Source organism: Danio rerio, chromosome 7 (assembly GCF_052040795.2).
Source record: "Danio rerio strain M-AB ecotype USA chromosome 7, GRCz13ab, whole genome shotgun sequence".
Taxonomy (NCBI): domain Eukaryota; kingdom Metazoa; phylum Chordata; class Actinopteri; order Cypriniformes; family Danionidae; genus Danio; species Danio rerio.
In genome coordinates, this window is record NC_141027.1 from 12,780,718 (window position 1) to 12,808,703 (window position 27,986).

Genomic DNA, 27,986 nt, shown 5'->3' on the forward strand with positions numbered 1-27,986 from the left:
TGCATTAAAAAAAGAAAGCGTGCTGCGGAGAAGTAAAACAGTAGATTTTAGATTTTAAAGTGTGATGTTATGCGTTCATGAGACGCATGATGAATATTGACGGTCATTTCTGTTTAGAAAAATGCAGGATTTCACAATATTCATTCCTGGTGTTTTAAACACGAATCGATTAAGTTAACTTAAACAATGAAGTAAAGTGGAATGAACATAAAACAATTAAGTTATGTCCAAAATGTATAGGAATTGTGTTGCTTATATACATACAAACACTACCTGACAAAAGTCTTGTCGTCAATCCCAGTTGTAAGAGCAACAAATAATAACTTGACTTCTAGTTGATCATTTGGAAAAGTGGCAGAAGGTTGATTTTTCTGAGGAATCGTCTGTTGAACTGCTTCTTAATCATCAAAAAACTGCAGAAGACCTATTAGAACCTGCATGGACCCAATATTCTCACAGAAATCAGTCAAGATTGGTGAAGGAAAAATCATGGTTTGGGGTTACATACAATATGAGAGATCTGCAGAGTGGATAGCAACATCAACAACCTGAGGTATCAAGACATTTGTGCTGCCCATTACATTACAACCACAGGAGAGGGCAAAATCTTCAGCAGGATAGCAAAAGCAAAGAAGGTCAAGGTGCTCCAGGATTGGCCAGCCTATTCACCAGCTATGAACATTATTGAGCATGTCTGGGGTAAGATGAAGGAGGAGGCATTGAAGATGAATTCAAAGATTCTTGATGAGCTCTGGGAGTCCTGCAAGAACGCTTTCTTTGCCATCACAGATGACTTTATTAATAAGTTATTTGAGTCATTGCAGAGATGTATGGATGCAGTCCTTCAAGCCCATGCGCGTCATACACAATATTATTTAAGTATATTTTTACACAAATCGATTTAAGTCAACTTAATTGTTTATTAAAAATGTAAGTAGATTGAGTATAAAACAATTATGTTGTCCCAAAAAAGTCACAATTGTGATGATTCAACTCTTTAACAAGTAGTTTGAACACGCACCAATATATTTATTTTTGAGTGTGTTTGTCCTTTTTGAGTGCAGAATTGAGCGTTATTAGAGTCGGGATCTGATTTAGTGGATTTGTGGACTGGTGTCGCCATCTGCTGTTGAAGAAAATGATGCAACAGGTTTTTTAAATATTAAACCACATTTTCAGTTGTCCTTGAGATGCCTAAACTAGGGTCCGAGGGCCAAAGTTAGCCCTTAACCTTTTGATTTTGCCCTCTATCCCATCTGAGAAAAGAGGGAGATTGATGGGGATACTTTAGATATTGTCTTTTCTAATTTAAAGTAACCTTTATTTGTTTATTTTATTGTTAAGCTACAAAAAACGCTAACTGAAACGAAATGTTTCGATTTAAATGCTGCATACTGTCCCTCGACGGATAGAGGACCATGCAGAGACTTTGATGAGCAAATATATGCAAGATCCTGCATGTCTAGTGTATTCAGCATTGAACACCACTGAGTTATAAATGTGATTATGTTTTTATTGCAATAAGTTACCATTTAAAAAGTTATACTTCATTAGTTAATACAATTCAAAATGAGGTTTTCTATTTATTTTTAATTTTGATGAAATAAATTAGGACATTTCCCACGGCAACTATAATGTAAAATAGTTTGATATGTTTGTCTTCGGCTCTCAGCGATGTTTGGTTTTTGGCCCTTTATACGTAAAAGTTTGGGCACCCCTGTCCTAGATTAAGGTTGGCAAATTTGAGGCTGTGGGGTATAGGTCTGTGGAAATGTTTAGAAGGAAAGCATGTAAAAATACATTTAAAAATTTTCATTAGCAATTCAAAAATAAGATTACATAAAATAATAAAAAAATTTTAGATCAATAGATAAGTCACTATTCGTTCTGCTATCTAAATAAACTATTAAACCACATGTTTCGTTATTAAAATAAATATGAATTGTTGAAAGCACTGCCATCTAGTGGTGGTAAGTATGAATGTCACTTAATTTCATCTCATACAGAAAACAATTGATGGTCCATTAAAAAAGACAGAAAAAAAAAGAAAAAAGAAATACACACACTTAATTATTATTTTTTTAACTGAATTAAAAAAAAATTATCAATAGAAAAGTTATGGTTTGGGGTTTCAGCAGCTTGTACATACATACATATACAATTAGGCATGATTCTAAGGGTCCACACACTCCTAGGGACCACGCCAACTTGAAACTTTAATACTTTATTTTAGTATAGTTATTTTAGTACTGTTTGTGATTACAGTACTCTTTTTATATTTTTAATTATATATGTATATATATATATATAGAGAGAGAGAGAGAGAGAGAGAGAGAGAGAATAATTAGCCCCCCTGAATTATTAGCGCCCCTGTTTATTTTTTTCCCCAATTTCTGTTTAATGGAGGGAAGATTGTTCCAGCACATTTCTAATCATAATAGTTTTAAAAATGTATTTCTAATAACAGATTTATTTTCTCTTTGTCATGATGTGTGTGTATGTGTGTGTGTGTGTGGAGCTCAGATCAAAAACGTTTTCATCTGATATTAGCAATTTTCAGGCTCCTATTCTGTAAAAAAAAAAAAACATCATTTTACGTAAATAAAATAAAAAAAACGTAAAATAACGGCCATTAAATAACAGAAATTTACTGTAAAATAAAAGACGTTAAATTACAGATATTTATTATTGGATTACAGTAAATTTATGTAATTTAGCATCCGCTATTTTAGAGTAAATTTCTATTATTTAATGGTCGTTATTTTACAACCCAACTGCCAGAAAAAAATAAATAAATAAAATAAAGGATTTTTTTTTTAGAGTGTAAGATTCAGTAATTTCACTTTAATGGAAAAGAATAGGTTATTTCAATCACTTTTAACATTAAATAACTTAACAAAATTATAAGGCATATTAGTTTTCATTTTTATTTTACACAGTGCAGCTTTTTTTCTGACTGAACGGGGCTGTTTGTGTTTATATTCTGACAGTGTTGAGAGCGATCACACTTCTCTATAAATCATTCAGATCTCAATGGAAGAAACACCACATGTTGTGTACCTGCAGAGAGAAAATGTAAGCGTAAAAAAAAAAAGCAAAACCTGTTTTTATTTGATCGTTTTCCTTTTTACACATGTCCACATTCAGTACAACTCTGACAGACAAAAGAAAATAATCTTTTTAAATACAAATTTACTAAAAATGTACCAAATATATTAAACCACACAGATATAAATAAAGCTCAGAGTTGAACTAACCCAATTTTAAAATATAGATTCCCAGTTTAATTCGGCATCAGATTTTGCTATAGGTCAGTGATCTACATCTATATTCAGATTAGTTTTAATGAAAACAATACTATTCGAACATAGTTATTTTAGTTCATTCCACTGATAAATAAGAAACTAAGCTGAAGGAAAAAGAATGAATGACTGTTTTTTAGAGTACTGTAAGAGTAAATACTCACATGAGGTCAGTCTGGATTTTTCTTCTGATTTCTGACATTTGAAATGCTGTTCACACAACTATAAAGCTGATTTGTTTCAACTTGTTCAGGTTTAACATCAAATGATTAAACAACTACTTTCGAATATTTAGTCATGCTTATATATATATATATATATATATATATATATATATATATATATATATATATATATATATATATATATATATATATATATATATATATATTAGGGTTGGGCATCTAAGCTATAATGCCGATCCGATACGTATCTCGATACAAAGAATACGATCCGATATATTAGCGATACATTTGTGACATATTGCGATGCAACACGATACGATTTACACCCATATCACGATACGATGCGATATTTCAGCACTAACTAATTAGATCAAGTTTATGAGATGATGTGAAAGAGGATGCTGTGCCATTGAATGAGTTTGATTATTTATTAACCAAGCAAAACCAAGACTTTTTTTTACAAACTGGCTTTTCTCTCAGAGCCAGAGTGTCAGTTTACAGTAGAGGGCCATTTTAGAGCATATAGCACATATTATTTAAGTATTTTCAAGATAAACAGAATGTGTAAGTGCAATATATATTATAAATGTATATATTTGCACTCTTTCAACATAAATAAATTTAGCATTGCACAACAAGAATTGTGATTTAACTTTTCAACTATGAAAACAAGTTTTACAAAGATATATTTTGCCACTGATTATTCAAAACTTAAGGTTGTGAACTAGCAGTGTTATGCTGCTTTGAAACATCACTGTCACTGTAAACAACAGGCTAATAAAAATATAACAAACCAGCAATCTTCTTGCTGTGAGGTGGTCAAACTACCCACTGTGCCACCGTGACACCCAATTATTTTTATCATTATTATTATTAATATTATTACTATTATAATTAAATAAAAATTAACAGGAGGAGGTGTTTAAAACCTTCGTTCTCCGTGACACTAGGCTGAATATCTTTGCAGATGAACAATGCAGTAACATCCGTTATTGGCGTAGAGCGAGCAGAACTGTTGCGCATGGAAAAAAAACTTGCAATGCTTTTCTCACCACTTTTGGAGCTGGTTGAAGCAGTGCGAAAGCCGGGGATGCAGAAACACTGGAAGATGCTTTCACAACAACACCGTGGCGCCGCTTCAAGTGAGATTTCAGATTAGTCATACTGCCCGCGTATTTTACAGATGCGCGGCACACTTTGCAGATTGCATCTGTCCTGTCATGTCGTCCATCCTTAAATCCATAATGTTGCTTGCCATACTTTGGATTTAAAACTCAGTGAGGAATAAAATGTTTGTTTTGCTTCTCGCGCTTTCTGAGGGCGCTCCACTAGCTTCATCCGCACACCTGATACACTGAGTTGTAGTGTGTGCACATCCGCAAATCCGTTGCTAAGGCTTACTTTATGTAGGTCGATTAAATTATGCGCCAAAAACAGGTTAACAACACTTGTTAATAAATAAAAAATACATTCTATATTAAAAATATAAGCTGTATCTCGGAAAAACCGATGCATCTCGCAAAAACCGATGCATCTCGATTTGCTTCCAAAATTTCATTCATCCTCTGCTGCTCAACCGATGCACTCGCATCGTGCACGCGCATGACCGCGTATCGATACATATCGGTTAATCTTCCCATCCCTAATATATATATATATATATATATATATATATATATATATATATATATATATATATATATATATATATATATATATATTTTTTTTTTTTTTTTTTTTTTTTTTTTTTTTTTCCAGATGATGTTTAACAGAGCAAGGAAATTTTCACAGTATGTCTGATAATATTTTTTTCTTCTTGAGAAAGTCTTATTTGTTTTATTTCGGCTAGAATGAAAGCAGTTTTTAATTTTTAAAGAATCATTTTAAGGTCAACATTATTAGCCGCTTTAAGCTGTATTTTTTTGCTTGTCTACAGAACGAACCATTGTTATACAATAACTTGCCTAATTACCCTAACCTGCCTAGTTCAAATAAATATTTAACCTAGTTAAGCCTTTAAATGTCACTTTAAGCTGTATAGAAGTGTCTTGAAAAATATCAAGTCAAATATTATTTACTGTCATCATGGCAAAAAAAATAAATAAATCAGTTATTAGAAATTAGTTATTAAAACTGTCATGTTTTGAAATGTGTTGAATAAATATCTCCATTAAACAGAAATTGGGGGAAAATAAACAGGGAGCTAATAATTTAGGGGGGCTAATAATTCTGACTTCAACTGTAAGTTTAATTGACTCGTAGGGGTAATTTAGTTCAGCTTAATAATTTAAGGCAACCAGGTTTTTTTACAGTGCAGGAGGAATAATAACTTTGACTGTACACTGAAAGAAATGACTTTTTATTGTAGTCAAATCTAATAAATTGGCTTCATGTAATAAATGAAACGAGTGGACAGAGTTAAATATTATTATTCATTTAATTGAAATATTTTAATATGTTCTAATCGTCGCAAACCTAATAATATTTAGAAAGTTTTAATGTTGCAATGCTTAGTTCCCAGCATGCTTTGCAAGAGATTGAATTAAAAGAAAAGTATTTAGATAAATAAAAGCACTCTTAGGTGTTTAAATTTGAGAGAAAGACATGTTAGAGTTTGATCATCATTAGTTTGTAGATTAGGAAGAGTTTTGAGTATGTCTTTTAGATTTAAGGTTACCACTTTGCAGAAGAGCAGCACTCATGCTTTGGGTCTTGGACTTTTATTAGCTAATTTGTTTGACGTTTTACTCGATAATTCTAGCGCTGATACTAGTGAACCTGTGAATAGAATAATTACACTTCCTAATTAAATTTACTTTTAATAAAGTGAAATAATACATTTCAAGTGGATAAGTGTCTTAATTAAATCAAGTTGCACCAAATGTACTAATGTCTAACTAAGATTAAATAAAATTGATGAAAGCAATGTTCCTTCTGCTAAAACAAGAAAATGACATGACTTGGTTTATTTAAATAAATAATAACTCAAAAGTAAAAATAATCAACTAACTTTTACTTAATAATCCAAAAAACAAACAAAAAGTACTCACGCTGTTAAAAGTAATTATTATTAAAAGCAAGCAAACCAATTGCCTTAAAAGCAACAAGCTGACTTTACAAACATAATCTAAGTTAACCCATTGTAACTTGGAACTGTTAAGTCGACTTAATTTTTATAATTATGCAAATTGTACTAACTTCTTAAAAATAAAAGTAAACTAATTACTTTTTTTACACCTTTATTATATATATATTTGTATATGTGTTTATATGTATATTTGTTTTTGTTTTTTTTGCGACGCAGTAAAATAAATCTGCTCTTCCAGACTCCAGTGCGTCTTCTAAATTCAATACAGGATATAAGTGTAGACTGTATGTATTTAATGAAGCGACAAATATTGTGATATTTACAGTAATTATTTAAAAACAGACGTGCTAAAATAGTCTGACACTGTAGAAATGTGTTAGTTGACTTTAAAAAGTAAGTACAATTTGCATAATTATAAAATTTAAGTCAACTTAACAGTTCCAAGTTACAATGGGTTTACTTACATTCTTTTTGTAAAGTCAACGTGTTGCTTTTAACGCAACTAGTTTACCTGCTTTAAGTAACTAATCCCTTTTACAGTGCAGGGGTGGCTCAAATATTTTGGCGGTGCTCTTTGGGTAAGCGATCCATCAAAGCAAACAACAAAAATCAGTCCAACGCACTCAAAGTGATGTTTGTTGTTTAACTTTTACTTAATGTTTAACCTAACACTCCTAAATAAATTAAGTCAATTTTACACGATATTGACAAGTTAATTGTAACTGATATAAGATTGTAAAATTTACTTGAAATTTGTTTGTGCAAATTGTTACGAGGATTTTTTAAGTAAATCTAAAGAGCTATTTTTTTCAGTGTATACAGTTTAGGTTAAAATTATTAGCCCCCCTGTCAATTTTCCAATATTTCCCAAATGATGTTTAACAGAGCAAGGACATTTTCACAGTATGTATCGTTATATTTTTTTATTCTGAAGAAAGTCTTATTTGTTTTATCTCGGCTAGAATAAAAGCAGTTTTTAATTTTTTAAACCCATTTTAAGGTCAAAATTATTAGCCCCTTTAAGCTATTTTTTATATATAATCTACTAAGCAAACCATTGTTATACAATAACTTGCTTAATTAACCTAACCTGCCTAGTTAACCTAATTAACCTAGTTAAGCCTTTAAATATATATTAAATATATATATATATTAAATATATATATATATATATATATATATATATATATATATATATATATATATATATATATATATATATATATATATATATATATATATATTTGCTTGCAGTAATTATCATGGCCATGATCGTCAAAGTTATTTGGAGATCCATGAAATAAAGTGATGTGAGATTTATGTCCATCAGACAAAATTTGCTGAAGTTCTTTAGATGTACTTGTAAGCATTTATTTTAGCACTAGATGGCACCTTTTCCTTCCTTAAAGGGGTACTACACCCAAAACTGAAAATTCTGTGATCATTTACTCACCTGTTTGAGTTTCTTTCTTCTATTGAACACAAAATAATATATCTTGAAGAATATTGTGAACCTGTAACCCTTGACTTTCATAGTATTTGTTTGTTTGTTAACGGTTTCCAACATTCTTTAAAATATCTTCTTTTGTGTCAAATCAGTTAAGAACCTCTCGAGGACTAATAAATAGTGCGTAAATAATAATTATAAGGTGACATACAAAAATTCATAATGACACACCAAAGAGTTCATAAAATATAGTATTTTACTATACAAAATTAAAAATGGGTAATACATTTTCAGCATTCTTGGATTATATTTATGATGAATTTAATGTATACAATTGAATTTTAAAAATATTAATTCATTTTTCCTTTTTTTAAATAATAAAAATCTGTTTCCCAGTACTGGGATGCAGCTCGAAGCATATAAACATATGCTAGATAAGTTGTCGGTTCATTCCGCTGTGGCGACCCCTGATGAATAAAGGGACTATGTTTTTTAGGGTACTGTAAGTCATGTTTTCACATTGTAAGGCTGGATTTTTTTCTGATTTCTGAAATTTACATATCACACACAGTCCACACAATTATAAAGCTGATTTGTTTTAACTTGTTCAATTCAGCTCCGACATCAAATGATGAATAATATACCTACTAACCAATATTTTGTCTGGTTTTCATAGAAGGAAACACTTTTTAACTTCTCCCCCATGATAAAACAGTCATGAAATCAAATCTGCAAATCTGAATGATTGTCTTATCTAGCCACTGTAGATGCTGTTTATACCATACCTGTCAATATTAGGATATGAAAATAAGGGATAACCGTTTTTTGCACATCCCTCAATGCGTTAAATCCCAAAATGCCCCTAAATTGCTGAATCCGTTAATTCAGAACAGTTTTATTGTAAATATATATAAAATTACAGCTAAACTACTCTTAAAGGAACACTCCACTTTACCATACCACAGTGTAACCTGTACAAAATATCTGTTAGTTCAGTTTCCCTATTTTGCGATTTAACAAGTGTTAATCGTGGTTGTGAATTGCATTATGAGATGTTGATCTCTGCTCTGTCGATGTTTGATATTGAAAACTCAACTCTCTTCAACTCTCATTGACATTTCAGTCGTTTGAAAAAAAATATAATGCAAGAAATAATATATAGAGCAATAAGTCTGTAATATAACAGAAAATGTATCTGCAGTTTATTACAAGGTTTTTGTAGCATAATATACAACACCAACCCAGACAATTTATCACTTTACACTGTTGAAAATGTTAATGAGTCAAATGTTTAAGGTTAAAAGCTGTTGAAAGAAAGACCAAGGTCCCATAATGCAATTCAAAAGCATAAAAACAGGAATCACGAAATACAAAAAACTGCTAATTTAGGGATTTTTTTATAGTGTAGAAAATTAATTGCATACGATATAAAAAAAAGTTACAAACAAATTAAACAGTAAACTGTAAAAATACTGACTTTATAGAAATGGAATCAAATCTCATTACTTTTTTCACTGCATAATATATATGTATATCTACACAACCTGACGGAAGTCTTGTCGTTGATCCCAGTTGTAAGAGCAGCAAATAATAACTTGACTTCTAGTTGATCGTTTGGAAAGAAGGTCAATTTTTCAGGTGAATCGTTTGTCGAACTGCATCCCAAACATCACAAATACTGCAGAAGAACTATTGGAACCCACATGGACCCAAGATTCTCACAGAAATCAGTCAAGTTTGGTGAAGGAACAATCATGGTTTGGGTTTACATTCAGTATGGGGGCGTGCGAGAGATCTGCAGAGTGGACGGCAACATCAACAGCCTGAGGTAACAAGACATTTGTGCTGCCAATTACATTACAAACCAGCAGGATAGCGCTCCTTCTCATACATCCGCCTCAACATCAAAGTTCCTGAAAGCAAAGAAGTTCAAGGTGCTCCAGGATTGGCCAGCCCAGTCACAAGACATGAACATTATTGAGCATGTCTGGGGTAAGATGAAGGAGGAGGCATTGAAGATGAATTCAAAGACTCTTGATGAACTCTGGGAGTCCTGCAAGAACCCTTTCTTTACCATCACAGATGACTTTATGATTAAGTTATTTGAGTCATTGCAAAGATGTATAGATGCAGTCCATCAAGCTCATGGGAGTCACACACAATACTAATTTTTTTTCCACTGTACCATGACTTTATATTCTATACTGTACATTATTTCTGTTAAGAGACAAGACTTTTGTCTAAGCAAAGTCAGAGCTTACTGTCCTAATTAAAGAAATAAAAATCAAGGCATGATCATATTTTATTTTGGTAAAATAAGCGTAATCTAGAGGCCTTTGCCTTTCATATAAGCCACTTCTGATACCAAATGATCAACTAGAAGTCAAGATAGTATTTGTTGTTCCTAAAACTTGGATGGGAGACAACACTTTTGTCAGCTGTGTAGATATATTCTGATTAAAGGTAGGCTACTATAGTTATTGAATGCTATTAGACTATTGTTAAACTTAATTTACATCAGCCTAACTAAATAAAAATATTAAGTTAAGCTTTGTATAAACCCAATAAACTGATCAATGTTAGTTAAAGTAACATATAAACATTTGTTTTCATGACTTTTTGTTTTATTTATATATATATTTTTAAAAATACAGGGAAATCCTGGGTAAAACAGGACGGTTGACAGGTATGGTATATACTATTTTAAGGTAAAAACTGCAAGTATAAATAGCTCAATCACTGTTCGCTGGTTTATTAAAGGGATAGGTCACCCAAAAATGAAAGTATACTTATTTTTTACTCACCTCAAGTGATTCCAAACATTTATGAGTTTCTTTTATCTTTTGAACACAAAAGAAGATATTTTGGAGAATGTTGGAAACCTATGACCATCAACTTCCATACTATGAATGGTTACCGACTTCCAGCATGTTTCAAAATACCTTATTTTGTGTTCAACAGAAACTCAAGCAGGTTTTAAAGAAGTCAAGGGTGAATAAATGTTAATAGAATGATCAGTTTTGGGTGAACTCTCCCCTTAATGAAGACGTGCTCTTCTCCTGTGGTTTGACACACTTTTCCCACGTTGAATATATGACTTTTCCATTATTAAAAAAAACCCAAGTATAGATGAAGCAAGTCTCGAAATCTCTCATCACTTCAAATTAATGCAAAAGTCTCTTAAAATCTTGGGTGTGACTCCAAAATCAGGGCTTCTGCGTTAAGCCGCGCTCACACTGCACTTTCCTCCCATAGATTTCCATTCATTTGCGTACAAATGGGACAGACTGGAAACGCATGCTCGTGCAACAAGTTTCAGCGTTCACTGTGCTGCAAACTTCAAGCTTGGTGAACTCTGACCTGCGAAATTGCATCTCGTGACTGCGTGAGACCAATCGAAGATCAAAACATGACCTCTCTGGAGAGAAATTTAAAATATGGACCAATCGCTCGCTTTTTTAAATGTCTAATCATCTTGTTTAAGATGTACAACAGAATTTCACGTGCTCAAACTCTAGTGTGACGACAGCATCAGTCTGTTTTCTTCCTGATGTGCTTGTAGGCACTACACCACCGTCTCCTTTTTCTTGTATTTGCACAAGAAGTGCATTGTGAGATGTTTAGGCCTCTGTTGTGCTTTCGCAGGACGGGGAATCTGAAGTCGGACACTGGGATTCGTCGCATTCCACGTCCTGAAAAGGTGGATGTGGTAACGAAGAGATACCTGCCGTTAAAAAAGAAGAAAAAAAAAGTCAGAGCTAATGTTTTTAATTACTCTTTACTGCAAAAATGCTTTTCTCAGTTAGATTTTTTGACTTGTTTCTAGCACAAATATCTTAAAATTCTTAAATCAAGAAGATTTCTCTAGACAAGCAAAACATGTAGTCTTGTTTTGAGAAATAATATGCCAAATAAATTGAGTTTTTCCCTCAAACAAGCAAACAAACCTGCCAATGGGGTAAAAAAAAAATTATTATATCAAAAGGAAAAACAAGATTAATTTGCTTACCCCCATTGGCAGATTATTTTGCCTATTTTAACCCTTGTGTGGTGTTCGTATTTTGGTTACTCAGCCAGTGCTCATGGGTCTGGTGGACCCACTAGAGTTTTGGCTTTCTAAATTAACACTATTAAACAATTATGTATTAAATTACTCAACAAATGTTTACTTAATTCCAGTTACAAGCCATATGCACAGCAAACATGGTTAATTTCCCCCCTTTACCTTTGTTAAATCATATTGATAAATTTAATGTGCTTCTCATTTTTATTTATTTATTTATTTATTTATTATTTTGTTTTTATTAATGTTATGAAAAAAATAAAACCCACAGATTTGTTTTTTCGTATTGTTCCCACCATGGTCATGGATATTATCATCAGAAGCCCCTCTCTCTTCCACAATCAATTGCAAGGCCCTCGCAGCAGATAATCTTTTGGCCATCTTGATCAGTTGTGGTAAGGAACCTCACTGGCAAAGTCTTTTTATAGTACTATACCCCCTAATTCGCAGATGGGACAGGGTATGAGAAAATAAAGCTTGGTTACTGCAAGAGAGAGGGTAAAATGTGCGGGTATGTACGAGCAGACAGTGTTGAGTTGAATTTGCAACAATGTTGCAACTTTGTGCGGGAGCAGGAGGGGAAGAAAACAGCAGCACCAGAAAGGAGGACAAGAGTATAGGAACACTGGACCTACACTTTCAACACTTTTATTAGACCTGGGTCTAGTGGACCCGAACACCTTGGATTTAATGTAAATATGTGGGGGAAGGTACATTTATGCGGTCGTTGAAAATTTGTTCGGATTTATGTTCTTCACAGAAAAGAAGCCAAAGCCAATGAATTTCAGGTTGAAAAAATTGTTCATTGTTTAATTTTTCTTTAAAAAAAAAATGAAAATGGGTCTCACAGACCCGAACACCATACAAGGGTTAAGGAAAAACTCACTTAGTGAAGCTTCACAAACTCATTTTGAGAGGAGCACATGATAGGATTGACTGCAGCTGATCCCTATCACTAATCACTAGCTATCCAATAGGATCATTTCAAATTTAACATAAATATCCAGCCTTAACTTCACTCCTCGTCTTCGTTTTGGAAGCGCGTATGAATAATATGAATAATACTCAGTACTGTAACAGTTTCTACATGACTGTGAGGGCTGAGTTTGGGGTAGACATTAATAAAACACAATTATTGGGCAATTTAATAAATAATATACATAATTCTCGGTGGCTCAGTGGTTAGCACTGTCGCCTCACAGCAAGAAGGTCGCTGGTTTGAGTCCCAGCTGGGCCAGGGGGCATTTCTGTGTAGAGTTTGCATGTTCTCCCCATGTTTGTTTTTGTCCGGGTGCTCCAGTTTCCCACACAGTCCAAAGCTAGCGGTACAGGGGAATTGGATGAGATTAAATGTGATAGTGTATGGAGTACTGGGTTGCAGCTAAAGGGGCACCTGCTGCGTAAAACATATGCTAGAATAGTTGGGGGTTCATTCCACTGTGGTGACCCCTGATAAATAATAGACTAAGCCAAAGTAAAATGAATGAATGAATGAATGAATAATTCTTGTTAACTTCCAGCAGCAGCTGTATCCCTTCTAGCAGGAACTCTCCTGCCTCGCACAAGTGGTCATTTGTTTTTTGTAATGTGATGTAAAGATGATATAATACATGATTAAATAAATATAAATGTTTATACGTTAAAAAAAAAAGGATTTAAGATTATGTTGTTAAACGCTTCATAACAATCATGTGAAAAGGGTACAAATATTTTTTTTAACAAAACTATTTATGAAATTTTCTGTGTACTAATGTGAACATGGCCTAATTCAGAATAGTTTTCACACCAATGGAAATCCCTGGATGTGTAAAATGGGACCGCACTTTCATTTACAGTATCTGCACTAAAAGCAAAAACATGAGTGCACTTACGACCGTCCAGAAGAGGTATATAGTGAAGAGGGTGAGTGTGAGGATAATGAGTCCAACGGCCTCCATGCCGTTGCTGTAGTAGAGATCCATGGCTCCCTGCACACACAACCAGCCCGACAGACTGGCTAACGGTGTGATGAACAGAAAGCAGATCACGTCTCCACATAGCGTCCGCCTCTGCTGCTGCATTGAAGGAGCGCTCAACCACTGCAGTCAGGAAAAACACAACAACAGATTATTAGATGGGTCATTCATTTTCTGTTTTCGGCTTAGTACCTTATTTATCAGGGGTCGCCACAGCAGAATGAACCGCCAACTATTCCAGCATATGTTTTACGCAGTGGTTGCTCTTACAGCTGCAACCCAGTACTGGGAAACACCTATACACTCTCGGATTCTCACGCACACACATTCATGCACTACGGCCAATTTCATTCCTTCATTCATTTTCTTGTCGGCTTAGTCCCTTCATCAATCTGGGGTCGCCACAGCGGAATGAACCGCCAACCCATCTCTGGGAAACATTCACACACACACTCATACACTACGGACAATTTAGCCTACCCAATTCACCTGTACCACATGTCTTTCGACTGTGGGAGAAACCTGAGCACCCGGAGGAAACCCACGCGAAGACAAGGAGAACATGCAAACTCCACACAGAAATGCCAACTGATCCAGCCAGGACTCGAAACAGCAACCTACTTACTATGAGGTGACAGTGCTAACCACTGAGCCACCGCGCCGCCCCCTCTTCTGCTTTAAAAATAGCTATTTAATATGTAGAGTATACAATCAAGACACCTCAAAAAGAAATTTGCAGCCATTCAGAACTCAAACAATGCAGTAAATACGTGATATATGTACAGTTGAAGGCGAAATTATTAGCTGTAATTTTATTTCTTTTTCAAAATTTAGGGGCATTTTATGATGTTTATGATAATTATCGTTTTTTCTTCTAGAGAAAGTCCTATTTCTTTTAGTCTGACTAAAATAAAATCTGTTTTTATGTTTAAATTAGTTATTAATTTGAACTTATTTCTTAAAACTATTATGTTTAAAGATGTGTTGAAAAATAAATAACTTTGGACATATTTGAAAAATACTTTATAAATCCTTATATTCAAGGAAAAAACAAACAAAAAGCGCTCTGGGGTAAGCTCAAATGTATGGTCGGTGCTCGTTGGGTAAGGGATTCATCAAAACATCAACAAAAATCAGTCCAAGGCACTCGAATAAAGTGAAAAATTTAAAAAGCCTTTATTCACATGGCTACATTTCTAAAAACCTACGCGTTTCGGCAGAAGTCTGCATTCATCAGGGTAACAGTGATCAGGTGTGTCTAGAGTCTCTTTTGAGTACTACGGTCACATGACTCATTTAAACATCTCAAATGGCACTCAAATAATTTAACAAGCAAAGTCTACCATCATCATAAATTCAGCATAGATACACAAACACCCACTTGCATATATGGGAAAAGAGAGAGAGAAAAAAAAAAGGAAAATACCTATATATACAAACACATACATCAATGTATAATGATAATCTGTAAAGCATCTATAAAAAAACTCATTCATTCATTCATTTTCCTGTCGGCCTAGTCCCTCTATCAATCCGGGGTCGCCACAGCAGAATGAACCGCCAACCCATCCAGCAACCTTCCACGCAGTGGATGCCCTTCCAGCCGCAACCCATCTCTGGGAAACTATAGAAAAACTGTTTTACAAAAAAGAAGAGAAGTCTAATTCACAATTTAAACCTGGAAATCTGGTTGCTTTTAATGTATAGATCCAAAAAGTCTCACAAACAGAGAGAGACTTTTTGGATCCATACATTAAAAGCAACCAGATTTCCAGGTTTAAATGGTGAATTAGACTTCTCTTCTTTTTTGTAAAAAGTCTTTCATATATGCAAGTGGGTGTTTGTGTATCTATGTCGAATTTATGATGATGGTAGACTTTGCTTGTTAAATTATTTGAGTGCCATTTGAGATGTTTAAATGAGTCATGTGACCGTAGTACTCAAAAGAGACTCTAGACCATGCAGGGGTGTCCAAACTTTTTGGGCCGAGGGCCAGATGCAAAAAAACAAACGTTGTCGCGGGCCAAATTTTACATACATCACACAGACACGTATATATATATATATATATATATATATATATATATATATATATATATATATATATATATATATATATATATATATATATATATATATATATATATAAATACAGTTGAAGTCAGAATTCTTAGCCCCCGTTTATTTTTATTTTTTCCCCAATTTCTGTTTAACGGAGAGAACATTTTTTTCCACACATTTCTAAACATATTAGTTTTAGTAACTCATTTCTAATAACTGATTTATTTTATCTTTGCCATGATGACAGTAAATAATATTTGACTAGATATTTTTAAGACACTTCTATACAGCTTAAAGTGACATTTAAAGGCTTTACTAGGTTAATCAAGTTAACTAGTTAAGTTAAGGTAATTAGGCAAGTTATTTCATAACAATGGTTTGTTCTGAAGACTTAAGGGGCTAATAATTTTGACCTTAAAATGGTTCATAAAAAAAATTTAAACCGCTTTTTATTCAAGCCGAAATAAAACAAAACTCTTTCTCCTAAAGAAAAAATATTATCAGAAATACGGTAAAAATGTCCTTGCTCTGTTAAACATCATTTGGGAAATATTTAAAAAAGAAGAAATAAATCAAAGAGGGGCTAATAATTCAGACTTCAACTGTGTGTAGATAGATAGATAGATAGATAGATAGATAGATAGATAGATAGATAGATAGATAGATAGATAGATAGATAGATAGATAGATAGATAGATAGATAGATAGATAGATAGATAGATAGATAGATAGATAGATAGATAGATAGATAGATAGATAGATAGATAGATAGATAGATAGATCATAACAAGAACTGCTGCTTAATTGAATGCATGTAATAGCGACACCCGGTGGTTATTTATTGAATTACGTTCATTTTTGTATAGCGAGCCAGATTCTATTGATATTTATAATATTTTGATATTTATGAAAAGCCTCGCAGGCCGCCACAAAACTGATTGCGGGCCGCAGATGTAGTTTGGACACGCCTGCTCTAGACGCACCTGATCACTGTTACCCTGATGAAGGCAGACTTCTGCCGAAACGCGTAGGTTTTTAGAAATTTAGCCATGTGAATAAAGGCTTTTTCAATTTTTCACTTTATTCGAGTGCCTTGGACTGATTCTTGTTGCTACTTATATTCAGGGCTTCACATTAACTTTTTTGATCACCAGCCACTGTGGCTAATAGTTTTCCAACATTACTAGCCACTCTGCATTTTCACTAGCCGCAATTTTATTGTTGGGAAAATATATTTTATACACATGAATATTATTTTGATATGCTAAAATTACTTGATTTAGATTTCGCGTTATCTCCACATGCCTCCTCATTCATTTCACCTTTTGTGTGTCGTGTATGAGATTGCTTAATAATCATGAGCAAATGGCTCAGAGTTTTTAGTACTACAATTAGTTTTTATTTCACATAATTTTCAGAGCTTAAAATTAAGGATTTACCAAATATATCTCTGACCACACCAAACATGAATAATCAGCCTGATCTCACGAGAAAACGTAAGTATTTTACGTTTTGCCAGTTTAGTGGCTAATTCGTACGAATTCGTACGAGTTCAGTCGTACGAAATGGTACGATTTTTAAAAGGAGGCGTGGCACCTGACCCCACCCCTAACCCCAACCGTCATTGGGGGATAAGCAAATCGTACTAAATTGTACGAATTAGATCGTACGAATTCATACGAATTAGCCACTAAATGAAAAAGTTACGAATTGCCGTGAGATTGTGTTGGAATAATTCATTATTTCTAAGCCACAAAGTTTAAAAGTGTCAAAACAAGCAAAATACAGCTGTGTACAGTACTATACCTTTTATTTAACAAAACAGATGCACAGTAATCTGTCCTGGCTAACGGCCAGATCACCAGTTATAAAACTATATATGTACTTTATTTCTGTATAGATAAACTGTAGAGCATTTCAACATGGTCTTGTCATTGTCCCATAAACATTTTCTGCTTGTTTTTAAACTATTTCATAACTGTCAAAAGAGCCAATTCAATCATATCCTAATGTTAAAACAGCAATATATCAATATGTGGACCTTTCGGGATTCTAAATGTAAATAAGGAAATTAAAAATGTAAATAAGTAAATGGGTTAGGGCAATTGCTTTTGTTTGCATCCCTCAAAATGGTCTATGAATAAATAAGCTGTATAAAAGTATAAATAAAATCTAAATCGAATTGTCTAAGAAAATACATGTGCGACTATTCAGATCATTAAACCGTTTTGCATAAATGCATGAATAATTGCATAAATAAATACATAACAATTTCACAAAAACAGGCAATGCAATGAATATTGTTTTGAACGTTTAGAAATAAAACTAAAGAGACAGCTGTTGTTTCATTTTATTGGTGCTTCCTAATATGAAATTTAATTGTAAGCTTGGCAAGCAAATTTGCAGAATTTGATGTTTCCCCATTCAAACAGAACGGCCAAGCATTCTTTAAAAGATGGCTGCCAAGTGAGATGACTTGCTTTAAAGGGACTTTGGTTTAACTCAGTATCAAAAGTAACTCCAAGTCTTTTCGCACGATTGATGACCTTAGATTTAAACAGACCTAGTTGATTAATTGTAGATTCACAAACACTCGGAGGGCCAAACACTAGCACTTCAGTCTTTGATTCATTCAGATGAAAAAAATTATAATAAAATAATAATATTAATAATAATAATAGTATTAATAATAATATAAATATTAATAATACTACTAATGATAATAATGATAATAATAATAATAATAATAATAATAAAAATCATAATAATAATATTAATAATAATAATAATATTGAAAATGACAACAACAATAATAATAATAATAATAATAATGATAATCTTAATAATAATAATAATGATAATAATATTAATAATAATAATGATATTAATAATATTAATAAAAATAATAATAATAATCATCATCATTATTAATATCATTATCATCATCATTATCATAATAATCATATTAATAATAATAATAATAATAATAATAATAATAATAATAATAATAATAATGATAATATTGACAATAATAATAATAAAATTTATAATATTAATAATGATAATAATAATAGCAATAATATTAATAATAATAATAATAATGATAATAATAATATTAATAATAATAATAATAATGATAAAAATAATAAAAATAATGATGATAATATTAATATTATTATTAAAAATAATAATAATAACAACAACAGTAACAATAATAATAATAATGATAATATTATTAATAATCATCATCATTATCATAAAAACATATTAATAATAATAATATTAATAATAATCATAATAATAATAATACTAATAATAATATTACTACTACTACTACTACTAATAATAATAATAATAATAATAATAATAATAATTATTATTATTATTATTATTATTATTATTGTTGTTGTTGTTGTTGTCGTTGTTGTTGTTGTTGTTACTGTTATTTTTGTTGTTGATATGATATCTATTTTTTTATTGCCACCATTGTTATATTGTTCATAAATATAGCTTTTATTCATTTTCGTCCAATTATCATATGTACCATTATTGTAAAAGTCAGATTTGCTTTTGGATTATCAGAGAGTACGTCATTTGCATCTGTGCCGAAATGTCTTGTACAGTAAATCCCAGCACTGCCGGGTCAGTTGTGCCTTCACAGGATGTTCAGCACATGGACTGTACTGTCATCTTCCTGTCCCACGGCCCAAACATGAGAAGATAAGGACGTTAACGAAGCCTCGCCAGCGACTGCGAGCCGTTCCTCATCTAATCTCATTTTCCTGCTAAGTAGATTAGTGTTTAAAAGCAGCCGAGGTAAAACAGACCTGCCAACATCTGCTGTGTGTCTGAAAGTGACTCAAGAGTGACTGATTGACAATGAATGAATGAATGAATGATAATGCTGCTTATTAGACGGCGGTCTTGAATACTCGCTTCTGATTGGACGGTTAGGACATTTTAAGGTATGTTATTCCCAGTTAACAACCTCTAAATAACACAGGCTCATCCAGGAACTTCAAATCACATTGACCATCAGTAAATACATTCAAATCCATGTATTTACATCCACATTAATATGTGTCTGCTTGTCTGTCATGCTGCAGGTTTGAATGTTTTACAAAATTTGATGACCCTGACAACCCCGTAATACTCTATGCAGCCCTGGTCTTACCTCAGTGAAGGGTTTAGGGAGTCTCTCCAGAGCGTACTGGAAGTGGCAAAGCTCGCAGCTGCTGGTGCCCGAGGCTGTGAGCCACTGCTCTAGACACACACGGTGAACCATCGCCAGAGATCCAGCACATTCACACGGAGATAACAGATCACCCGCAGCGCTGTCTTCATGACAGATACGACAGAACGGCTCCTCTGCGATTACGCTGAAAACACACAACACCACATTAATATCAGACACGTACATGCACTGAACTAGAAGTAGAACTCAGATATGTTTACAATTCTTGTATAATTCATAATTATCATTAAAATAGTGGTGTTTTTCTTTTTATTAATTAATTAAATTTTTTATTTACTATTCATTTATTTATTTTTTGCTTATTATTCTCATTGCTTTGTTTGCTGAACTTTATTTTTTGACTCTTTTTGCGCCTTTCCTTTTTCTTCTACTCCCATTCCTTTTCTGTTTTTTTATTATTGTTTTTATTATTATTATTATTTTATTAATTTTTGTTTATTATTATTATTAGTTTATTTTTTCTTTTCCTCTCTTTCCCCTTCTACTTACTATTATTATTATTTATTATTTATTATTATTATTATTATTATTATTATTGTCCTCTCCCTGATTTCCCAACCTCCCCTCACCTCGACACCTTTTTCATAAATGGTATTACTTTTACTTTTGTTATCATTATTATTATTACTGTTCTAACTTGTCCTCCTGTTATCTTTTCATTATCATTATTACAAGTATTTATACCATTTTCATTATTAAGGTTGCAGTTGTTGTAGTTGCAGTTGTTGTAGTTGTAGTTGTAGTGGTAGTGGTAGTAGTAGTAGTAGTAGTAGTAGTAGTAGTTATAGTAGTAGTCATTGTAGTTGTATCGATTGTTATTAAATTATTGTTATTGAGTTATTGTTATGGAGTTTATTGAAGTAGTAGTAGATGTCGTTGGTATAGTAGTAGCAGAAGTAGTAAAGGTGTCATTGTTGCAGTAGTAGTAGTAGTCGTTGTGGTGTAGTAGTATCAGTAGTAGATGTTGTTGATGTAGATGTAGTAGAAGTGATTGCGGTAGTAGTAGTAGTAGTAGTAGTAGTAGTAGTAGTAGCAGTAGACGTTGTTGTATTAGTTGTAGCAAACGCTATAGTAGTATCAGTAGTGGTAGTCATTGTTGTAGTACTATCAGTATTAGTAGACATTGTAGTAGTAGTAGTCGTGGTTGTGGCTGTAGTAGAAGCAGTAGTAGTTGTAATATAAGTAACTTTCGGTAGTAGTAGTTGGTGTAGTACTTGTGATTTATTAGTATCGTAAGTTATCATTACTGTTGTCCTTTCTTTCTTTTTACTTTCATATTTACTATCATACATTAATAAGCATTGTTGTTACTCCTTACCACTGACTGGTTTCTTTCTATATGTTTTATTTATATCTGTGATACTTGCTTCATTTATTGACTGTTATTGTTCCTTACGTATGTACTCATACCAGTACCTGACTATATTGTTGTTGTTTTTGTTTTGTTGCTTTGTTTTTGTTCTTTGTTTTTGTTTTCTTGTATTTGTATGATTCCAATTTATGTACCTTTTTTCATATTCTAAAAAAAAAAAAAAAGGAAAAGATATGTTTACAATTCTAAAATGCATAGTGCGGTTCTGCCGCTCAACAGAGCGCCTTCTGATTTCCAAACTCCACACAGAAATGCCAGTTGGTTCAGCCAGGACTCAAACCAACAACCTTCTTGCTGTGAGATGACAGTGCTAACGTAGATTTCTGTCAGGGTACGCACACCAGCCAGTCAGCGGCTGTTTGCAGCGGCCAGTTATGAGTCAAGACACTGTTCATATTTCTGCCGCACCACAGAGCGCCATCAGAATAGTTTCGTTTTAAATAAAATGCGAATGTGCACGTCTGGTGAGCATTAGTGATGCAAGGGTTGTCTCATAACCAGCGGACCCACAGGGTAAAGAAATTGTCACTTTATTTAATTCTCTAGAGCTTTTATTAATAGTTGTGAATATCTATTTTCATATTATTTTAAACTGAAACTGACTCTCGCTAAATATTATTTTGTCCTTAACCATGAAAAGAGTTAAACATAGGCTACTCTTTGTTTTTTTTTTGTTTTTTTTTTGTTTTTTTTATCATAATTATTCGAAACTGTGAATATTTTGCTTTTTTTCAAGTATTTTATCATTTTATTTAACAAACCAACGTTTCCTAAACCATCGTTAGCCAACTAAGGTTGCAAGTTCAGTTTTTACAAACATAGTTTGTAAAATTGAGCATTCGCAACTACAGCTCTGCAGCTGTGCTCTATACCCAGTTATTACCCCTATGCCCTATTCATTTAGAACATTCTAACATTCAAAGTTGGAATGATTAAAAATAAAAAATAAGGTCATCTCTCTTAGGTGTAATTTGCTTTCTAACTATTTTTACAGTTCCGTTTTAGCAATCTTCATGTTTACAATACTCCCTTCGCAGTGCTCTTTGAAAACATTGATGTCATTTTGAACACTGCCGTTGCTCACGACGAAAGCTATAGGTGACCTATTATTTAAAAGCGGAATTTGTTACGTCTCCCAAGCTTGTGAAAACAATATATATAGCTTACGTTAATGCTTTTAATTTATGGTGGGTTATTTATTAAGTATCTGTACTGTATATGACATGGGCCTGCTGGTTAGAACATTTCTGCAGTGGTTTGCATGTATCAAATTGTAAAAATAGACATTTCCAAAAATAAATAAATAAACAAGCAATATCCTACTTTAATAATAATAATAATAACAATAATATTAATAATCATCATTGATATTATTATTAAAGTAGGATTTTTTTTCATTTCACAATAAATAATAAATATTAAATTTCATTTCTTAATAAATAGCCTCATTATTTATATATTTATACATGATATAAGAATACGTGTTAGCTTTTGTAGGTGATATTATGTTTTATAATAGACTATGTCATATTCTCAATAATATTTGTAAAGGAAACACAGGCCCTATATGTGCCATTGACATTTATTTCAATTAATATGGAAAGTGAGTGCATGTTTTAAGCAAAACTAATATTGGAGTTTTTTTTTAAATGCGTGTGCGTGTAAAACAATATACATTATGGGGTTCTTCTCTAAAGAAGTAGTTACTCCATCCCGTTTAGAGCATCATTATGGGCGTTTAACGTTTTAACTAACGTTGATACAAGCGATGGATCTGCGACAGAGAAACTACAAGTTTTGGGAATCACTCGTCACTACATAGTTATTTTCCCAACTGATGCATCGTACTATGATAGTTCAGCCACGAGTTTCGTCGTTGTTTGGGAAACGCACCCCAGGCCAGTAAAAAAATTCCTAGCGTTGAACTCTGGGTGTACCTAATAAAGTGGCCGGTAAGTGTATATCACAGAATAAAAAAAGAATATTGCAATATTGTTTTTTCTAAAATTGTGCATAGTATTAATGAGTTCTTTTAAACTGAAAAGAGGAGTCGATTGCCCTTATGGATTCTATTCTGAACTTTGGAATCGACTCTCCATTCTGAAATCCTCGGAATCAGTTCTATTTTGGAATTGATTCCAAGTTCTACAGATACTTCAGGCAGCTGGTCTGAATGCGTGAGACTCACCTGAAGGTCCCGTTGGGGGACACTGGGTCCGGTAGCGGATCTGTGGAGCTCTCTGTGTCAGGATTGACCTGTAGCACAGAGTCCGGAGCAGAGCTGAGCCCATTAGCTGAGTCCTCATTGAACATGACTGCAGCTCCTGAGGACGATCATTCCTCAGCAAACACCTCCTGACACGACAACAAACAACCAAGAGACACTGAATGAGCAAAGTATTATTTACAGTATGCCTGAGATGAGAAAATGATTACATTAATATAGGGGTGACACGGTGGCTCAGTGGTTAGCCCTGACGCCTCACAGCAAGAAGGTTGCTGGTTCGAGTCCCAGCTGTTGAGCTGGCGTTTCTGTGTGGAGTTTGCATGTTCTCTCCGTGTTGGCGTGGGTTTACTCTGGGTGCACAGTCCAAGACATGCGCTATAAGTGAATTGAATAAACTAAATTAGCCGTAGTGTAAAACATATGCTGGGTGAGTTGGCAGTTCATTCCGCTGTGGCAACCCCTGATGAATAAAGGGACTAGGCCTAAGGAAAATGAATGAATGAGTGAATGATATATGAATATGATCATCTCAAATTAACGACTAACACCTGTTTTCTTTTTCAAAACAAGTAATAACTTGTTTTGGAGGTTTTATTGGATCAAAGCTGTTTGATTACATATAATATTATAATTATTACCTTTTTTTCCCTTTTCTTTTTTGTTGTCTGTTAATTGTCCTTTAAGCCATGTCATGTTCACTGTCATGTATCAATTTATGGAATCTATTCTGAACTTCTCGATTCGTAATGCCTCGGAATCGACTTTTAGTTCAAATACTTCAACCAGACATAGAACAAAATGTAAAAAAATAAAAAATAAAAATTTAAACAATAAAAATGAAACTTTAAAACAAAACAAAAAAAATAAAATAATTATTTCGTACATTTTCATGCACTTTTCCAGGGACGGGCGAAGGGGGCAGCAGTCTCAGGAGAGAACTCCAGACTTCCCTTTTCCAGATATTTCCTCCAGCTCCTCGGGGGGGATCCCGAGGCAGACCCAGACATAGTGCCTCCAGCGTGTCCTGGGTATTCCCAGAGGCCTCCTCCCGGTGGGACATGCCTGGAACACCTCCCTAGGTAGGCGTCCAGGAGGCATTCGAAACAGATGCCCGAGCCACCTCAGCTGACTTCTCTCAATGTGGAGGAGCAGCAGCTCTACTCTGAGCTCCTCCCGGGTGACAGAGCTCCTCACCCTATCCATACGGGTGCGCTCTGCCACTCTGCAGATCGCTCACATATTTTGGTCGCTTGTATCCGAGATCTTCTCAATTCGGCATGACCATAGGTGAGAGTAGGTACGTAGATTGACCAGTAAAGCTAAAGCTTTGCATTTCAGCTCAGCTCCTTCCTTACCACAACAAACCGGTACATCAACTGCATCACTGCTGCCGCTGCACCAGTCTGCCTGTCAATCTCACGCTCTATTCTTCCCTCACTTGTAAACAAAACCCCAAAATACTTGAACTTCTCCACCTGGGGTTAGGGCGTGTATGCAAGTGCCTAGTGGCCGGGTTTTATCCCACAAAACCCGGCCGGGCTCAGCCCGAAGAAGCGATGTGGGACCATCCTCCTGCAGGCACACCACCTGCAAGGGGAGCCATAAGGGGCAGGTGCATTGTGGAACAGGTGGTGGTGGAAGGTTCGGACCATGACAATCTGATTGTCTGTCACAGAAACTGGCTCATGGGACATGGAATAATAAAAAATAATGACTTATAAATAATAAAAATAAAATATAATTAAAAAAAAGATTAAAAAAGAAATACATTTTAATCATAATAAAATTGCTCTATAATAAAATTAAAGATAAAATGAAGATATATGAAAAACAAAAATATAAAATAAAATAAAATGATTGTGTCATATATTTTAATTGACAGCAATTCAGATCAAGTCTGTAATCCTAATGACGGGGCGTCACAGTGGCCAATTGCCTCATAGCAAGAAGGTTACTGGTTCAAGCCCCAGCTGGGTTAGTTGGCATTTCTGTGTGGAGTTTGCATGTTCTCCCCTTGTTGGCGTGGGTTTCCTCCGAGTGCTTTGGTTTCATCAATAAGCTAAATTGGCCGTAGTGTATGTATGTGAATGTAAGAGTGTATTGGTGTTTCCCAGAGTTTGGTTGCCGCTGGAAGGGCATCCACTGTGCAAAACATATGCTGGATAAGTTGGCGGTTCATTCCGCTGTGTCAACCCCTGATTAATTAAGGGACTAAGCCGAAAAGAAATTGAATGAATGTATGCTAAAGACGATCCAAGACCTCCACGAAAGCATTAACCAGCACAACTGTTTATAAACGCTGTATAAAAAGGCACATAACCATTAAAAAAAGTCAGATGTTAATGTAACTAAACTTTTTTCTCTTTTAGGTAAGTTAGGATTATCACATTTATTTCTGTTATGCTAAATAGCGGAATAATGAGAGAGATTTTTTGAGAAATTGTTATAACTTTTCTTGAAAGTCAAGTTTACATACAATAATATTATCATACCACTGAAAAAGCTCAGATGATGGTGTCAAGGTTTTGGAAGTTTCTGATTGGCTAATTGACAACATTTGAGACAACATAGGAGGCACAACTGTAGAATAGTATTTAAGGAAAACCTCAAACACACGGCTTCCTTGTGTGAAAACATGGTAAAATCAACAAGCCAGAATCAACAAAAAAGCCAGAAAACAGTTAGCTAAATTACACTGGGAACAGAAATCATTTTTGAAGACACGCCCTGTGCTCTGATGGAATTAAGATTGAACTGTTTGGCCATAATGACCAGTGTTACATTTGGAGGACAAAGGTGAAAGCTTACAAGCCTAGGAACACCATCCCAACTGTGAAGTATGGGGGCGGCAGCATCATGTTGGGGGGCTGTTTTGCTGCAGGAGGTACTGGTCCACTTCACAGCATAGATGGCATCATGAAGAAAGAACATTATGTAGAAATACTGAAGCAACATCTCAAGACATCAGCCAGGAAATTAAAACTTGGCTACAAATGAGTCTTCCAAACAGTCCATGACACTAAGCATACTGCCAAATTAGTTTAAATGTGCTTTAAGGACAACAGAGGGAACGTTTTGGAGTGGCCATCACAAAGCCCCGATCTCAATCCTATAGAAAATTTGTGGGCAGAGTTGAAAAAGCTTGAGCGAACAAGACAGCCTACAAATCTGATTCAGTTACACCAGTTCTGTCAGGAGGAATGGGCCAAAATTCCTTCAAACTATTGTGAGAAGCTTTTGGAAGGATACCCAAAACATTTGACCAAAGTTATACAGTTTAAAAGCAAAGCTAGAAAATACCAAGGAAATGTATGTAAACTTTTGACTGTCTAGAAATTAATAAAAATTCTCAAAAAACAATTTATCTCATTATTATGACATTTAGCAAATGTAAATCATTTAAGTAATCCTAACGGACCTAAAGTAGTGAACGTTTAGTGTGATTTACCATCAGACAGTGTATGTAAACGTCTGGTTTCAACTGTATATATGTATGAATGTATGTAACAATGTATTGTATTCGAGAATTAATTGAAATCATGTGATTCAGACTAAAAAGTTTTCCTAAAAAAACAACAACAACTACAAGCATATCTGAAATTCTGATTGGCTAACAAATAATTACGTCAAAGAGCAAAAGTTTAAAGTTGATAGCGTTGCTCACTTTTGCATGCAAACCATTGCATTTCCCCTTCACATCAATGCAACATCAGTGTTCTCTGAAGCAACACAAACTCTACTGTATACTTCCCAAAACCCACATGCCACATCCTAACAACTGCTAAAACAACAATAAAACACATTAAACAAATTAAAAGTAAGAAACTCACCATTAGACAGACGCTTTTCGTCATCTGAACCCTCCATAACACGACAGAATCCGCTTCTGGAGGCTCAAACACACACACACACACTTTCTCTCTCTCTCTCTGGATTAGCATTGAGCTCAAGGTCGTTGGTGAGAATAGTTGAGGATTATCTGAAGGCAAGTAGCCGACAAAAGGAAAGGCCCTGTCCCGTCAGCGCTGCTT

The 27,986-nt window shown here is 33.8% G+C and overlaps 1 protein-coding gene across 1 annotated transcript; it reads right to left on the reverse strand.

Annotated features, from left to right (window-relative positions):
- Positions 1–8,260: 8,260 nt before the first annotated feature.
- On the reverse strand, positions 8,261–27,843 carry marchf3 (membrane associated ring-CH-type finger 3). The gene is given in 5 exon segments (NM_001080696.2): positions 8,261–11,746; positions 13,957–14,163; positions 20,276–20,480; positions 23,917–24,083; positions 27,786–27,843. Coding segments are annotated over 4 exon segments (696 nt in total). The 5' UTR covers positions 24,042–24,083; positions 27,786–27,843; the 3' UTR covers positions 8,261–11,587.
- Between the last annotated feature and the right edge of the window lie 143 nt (positions 27,844–27,986).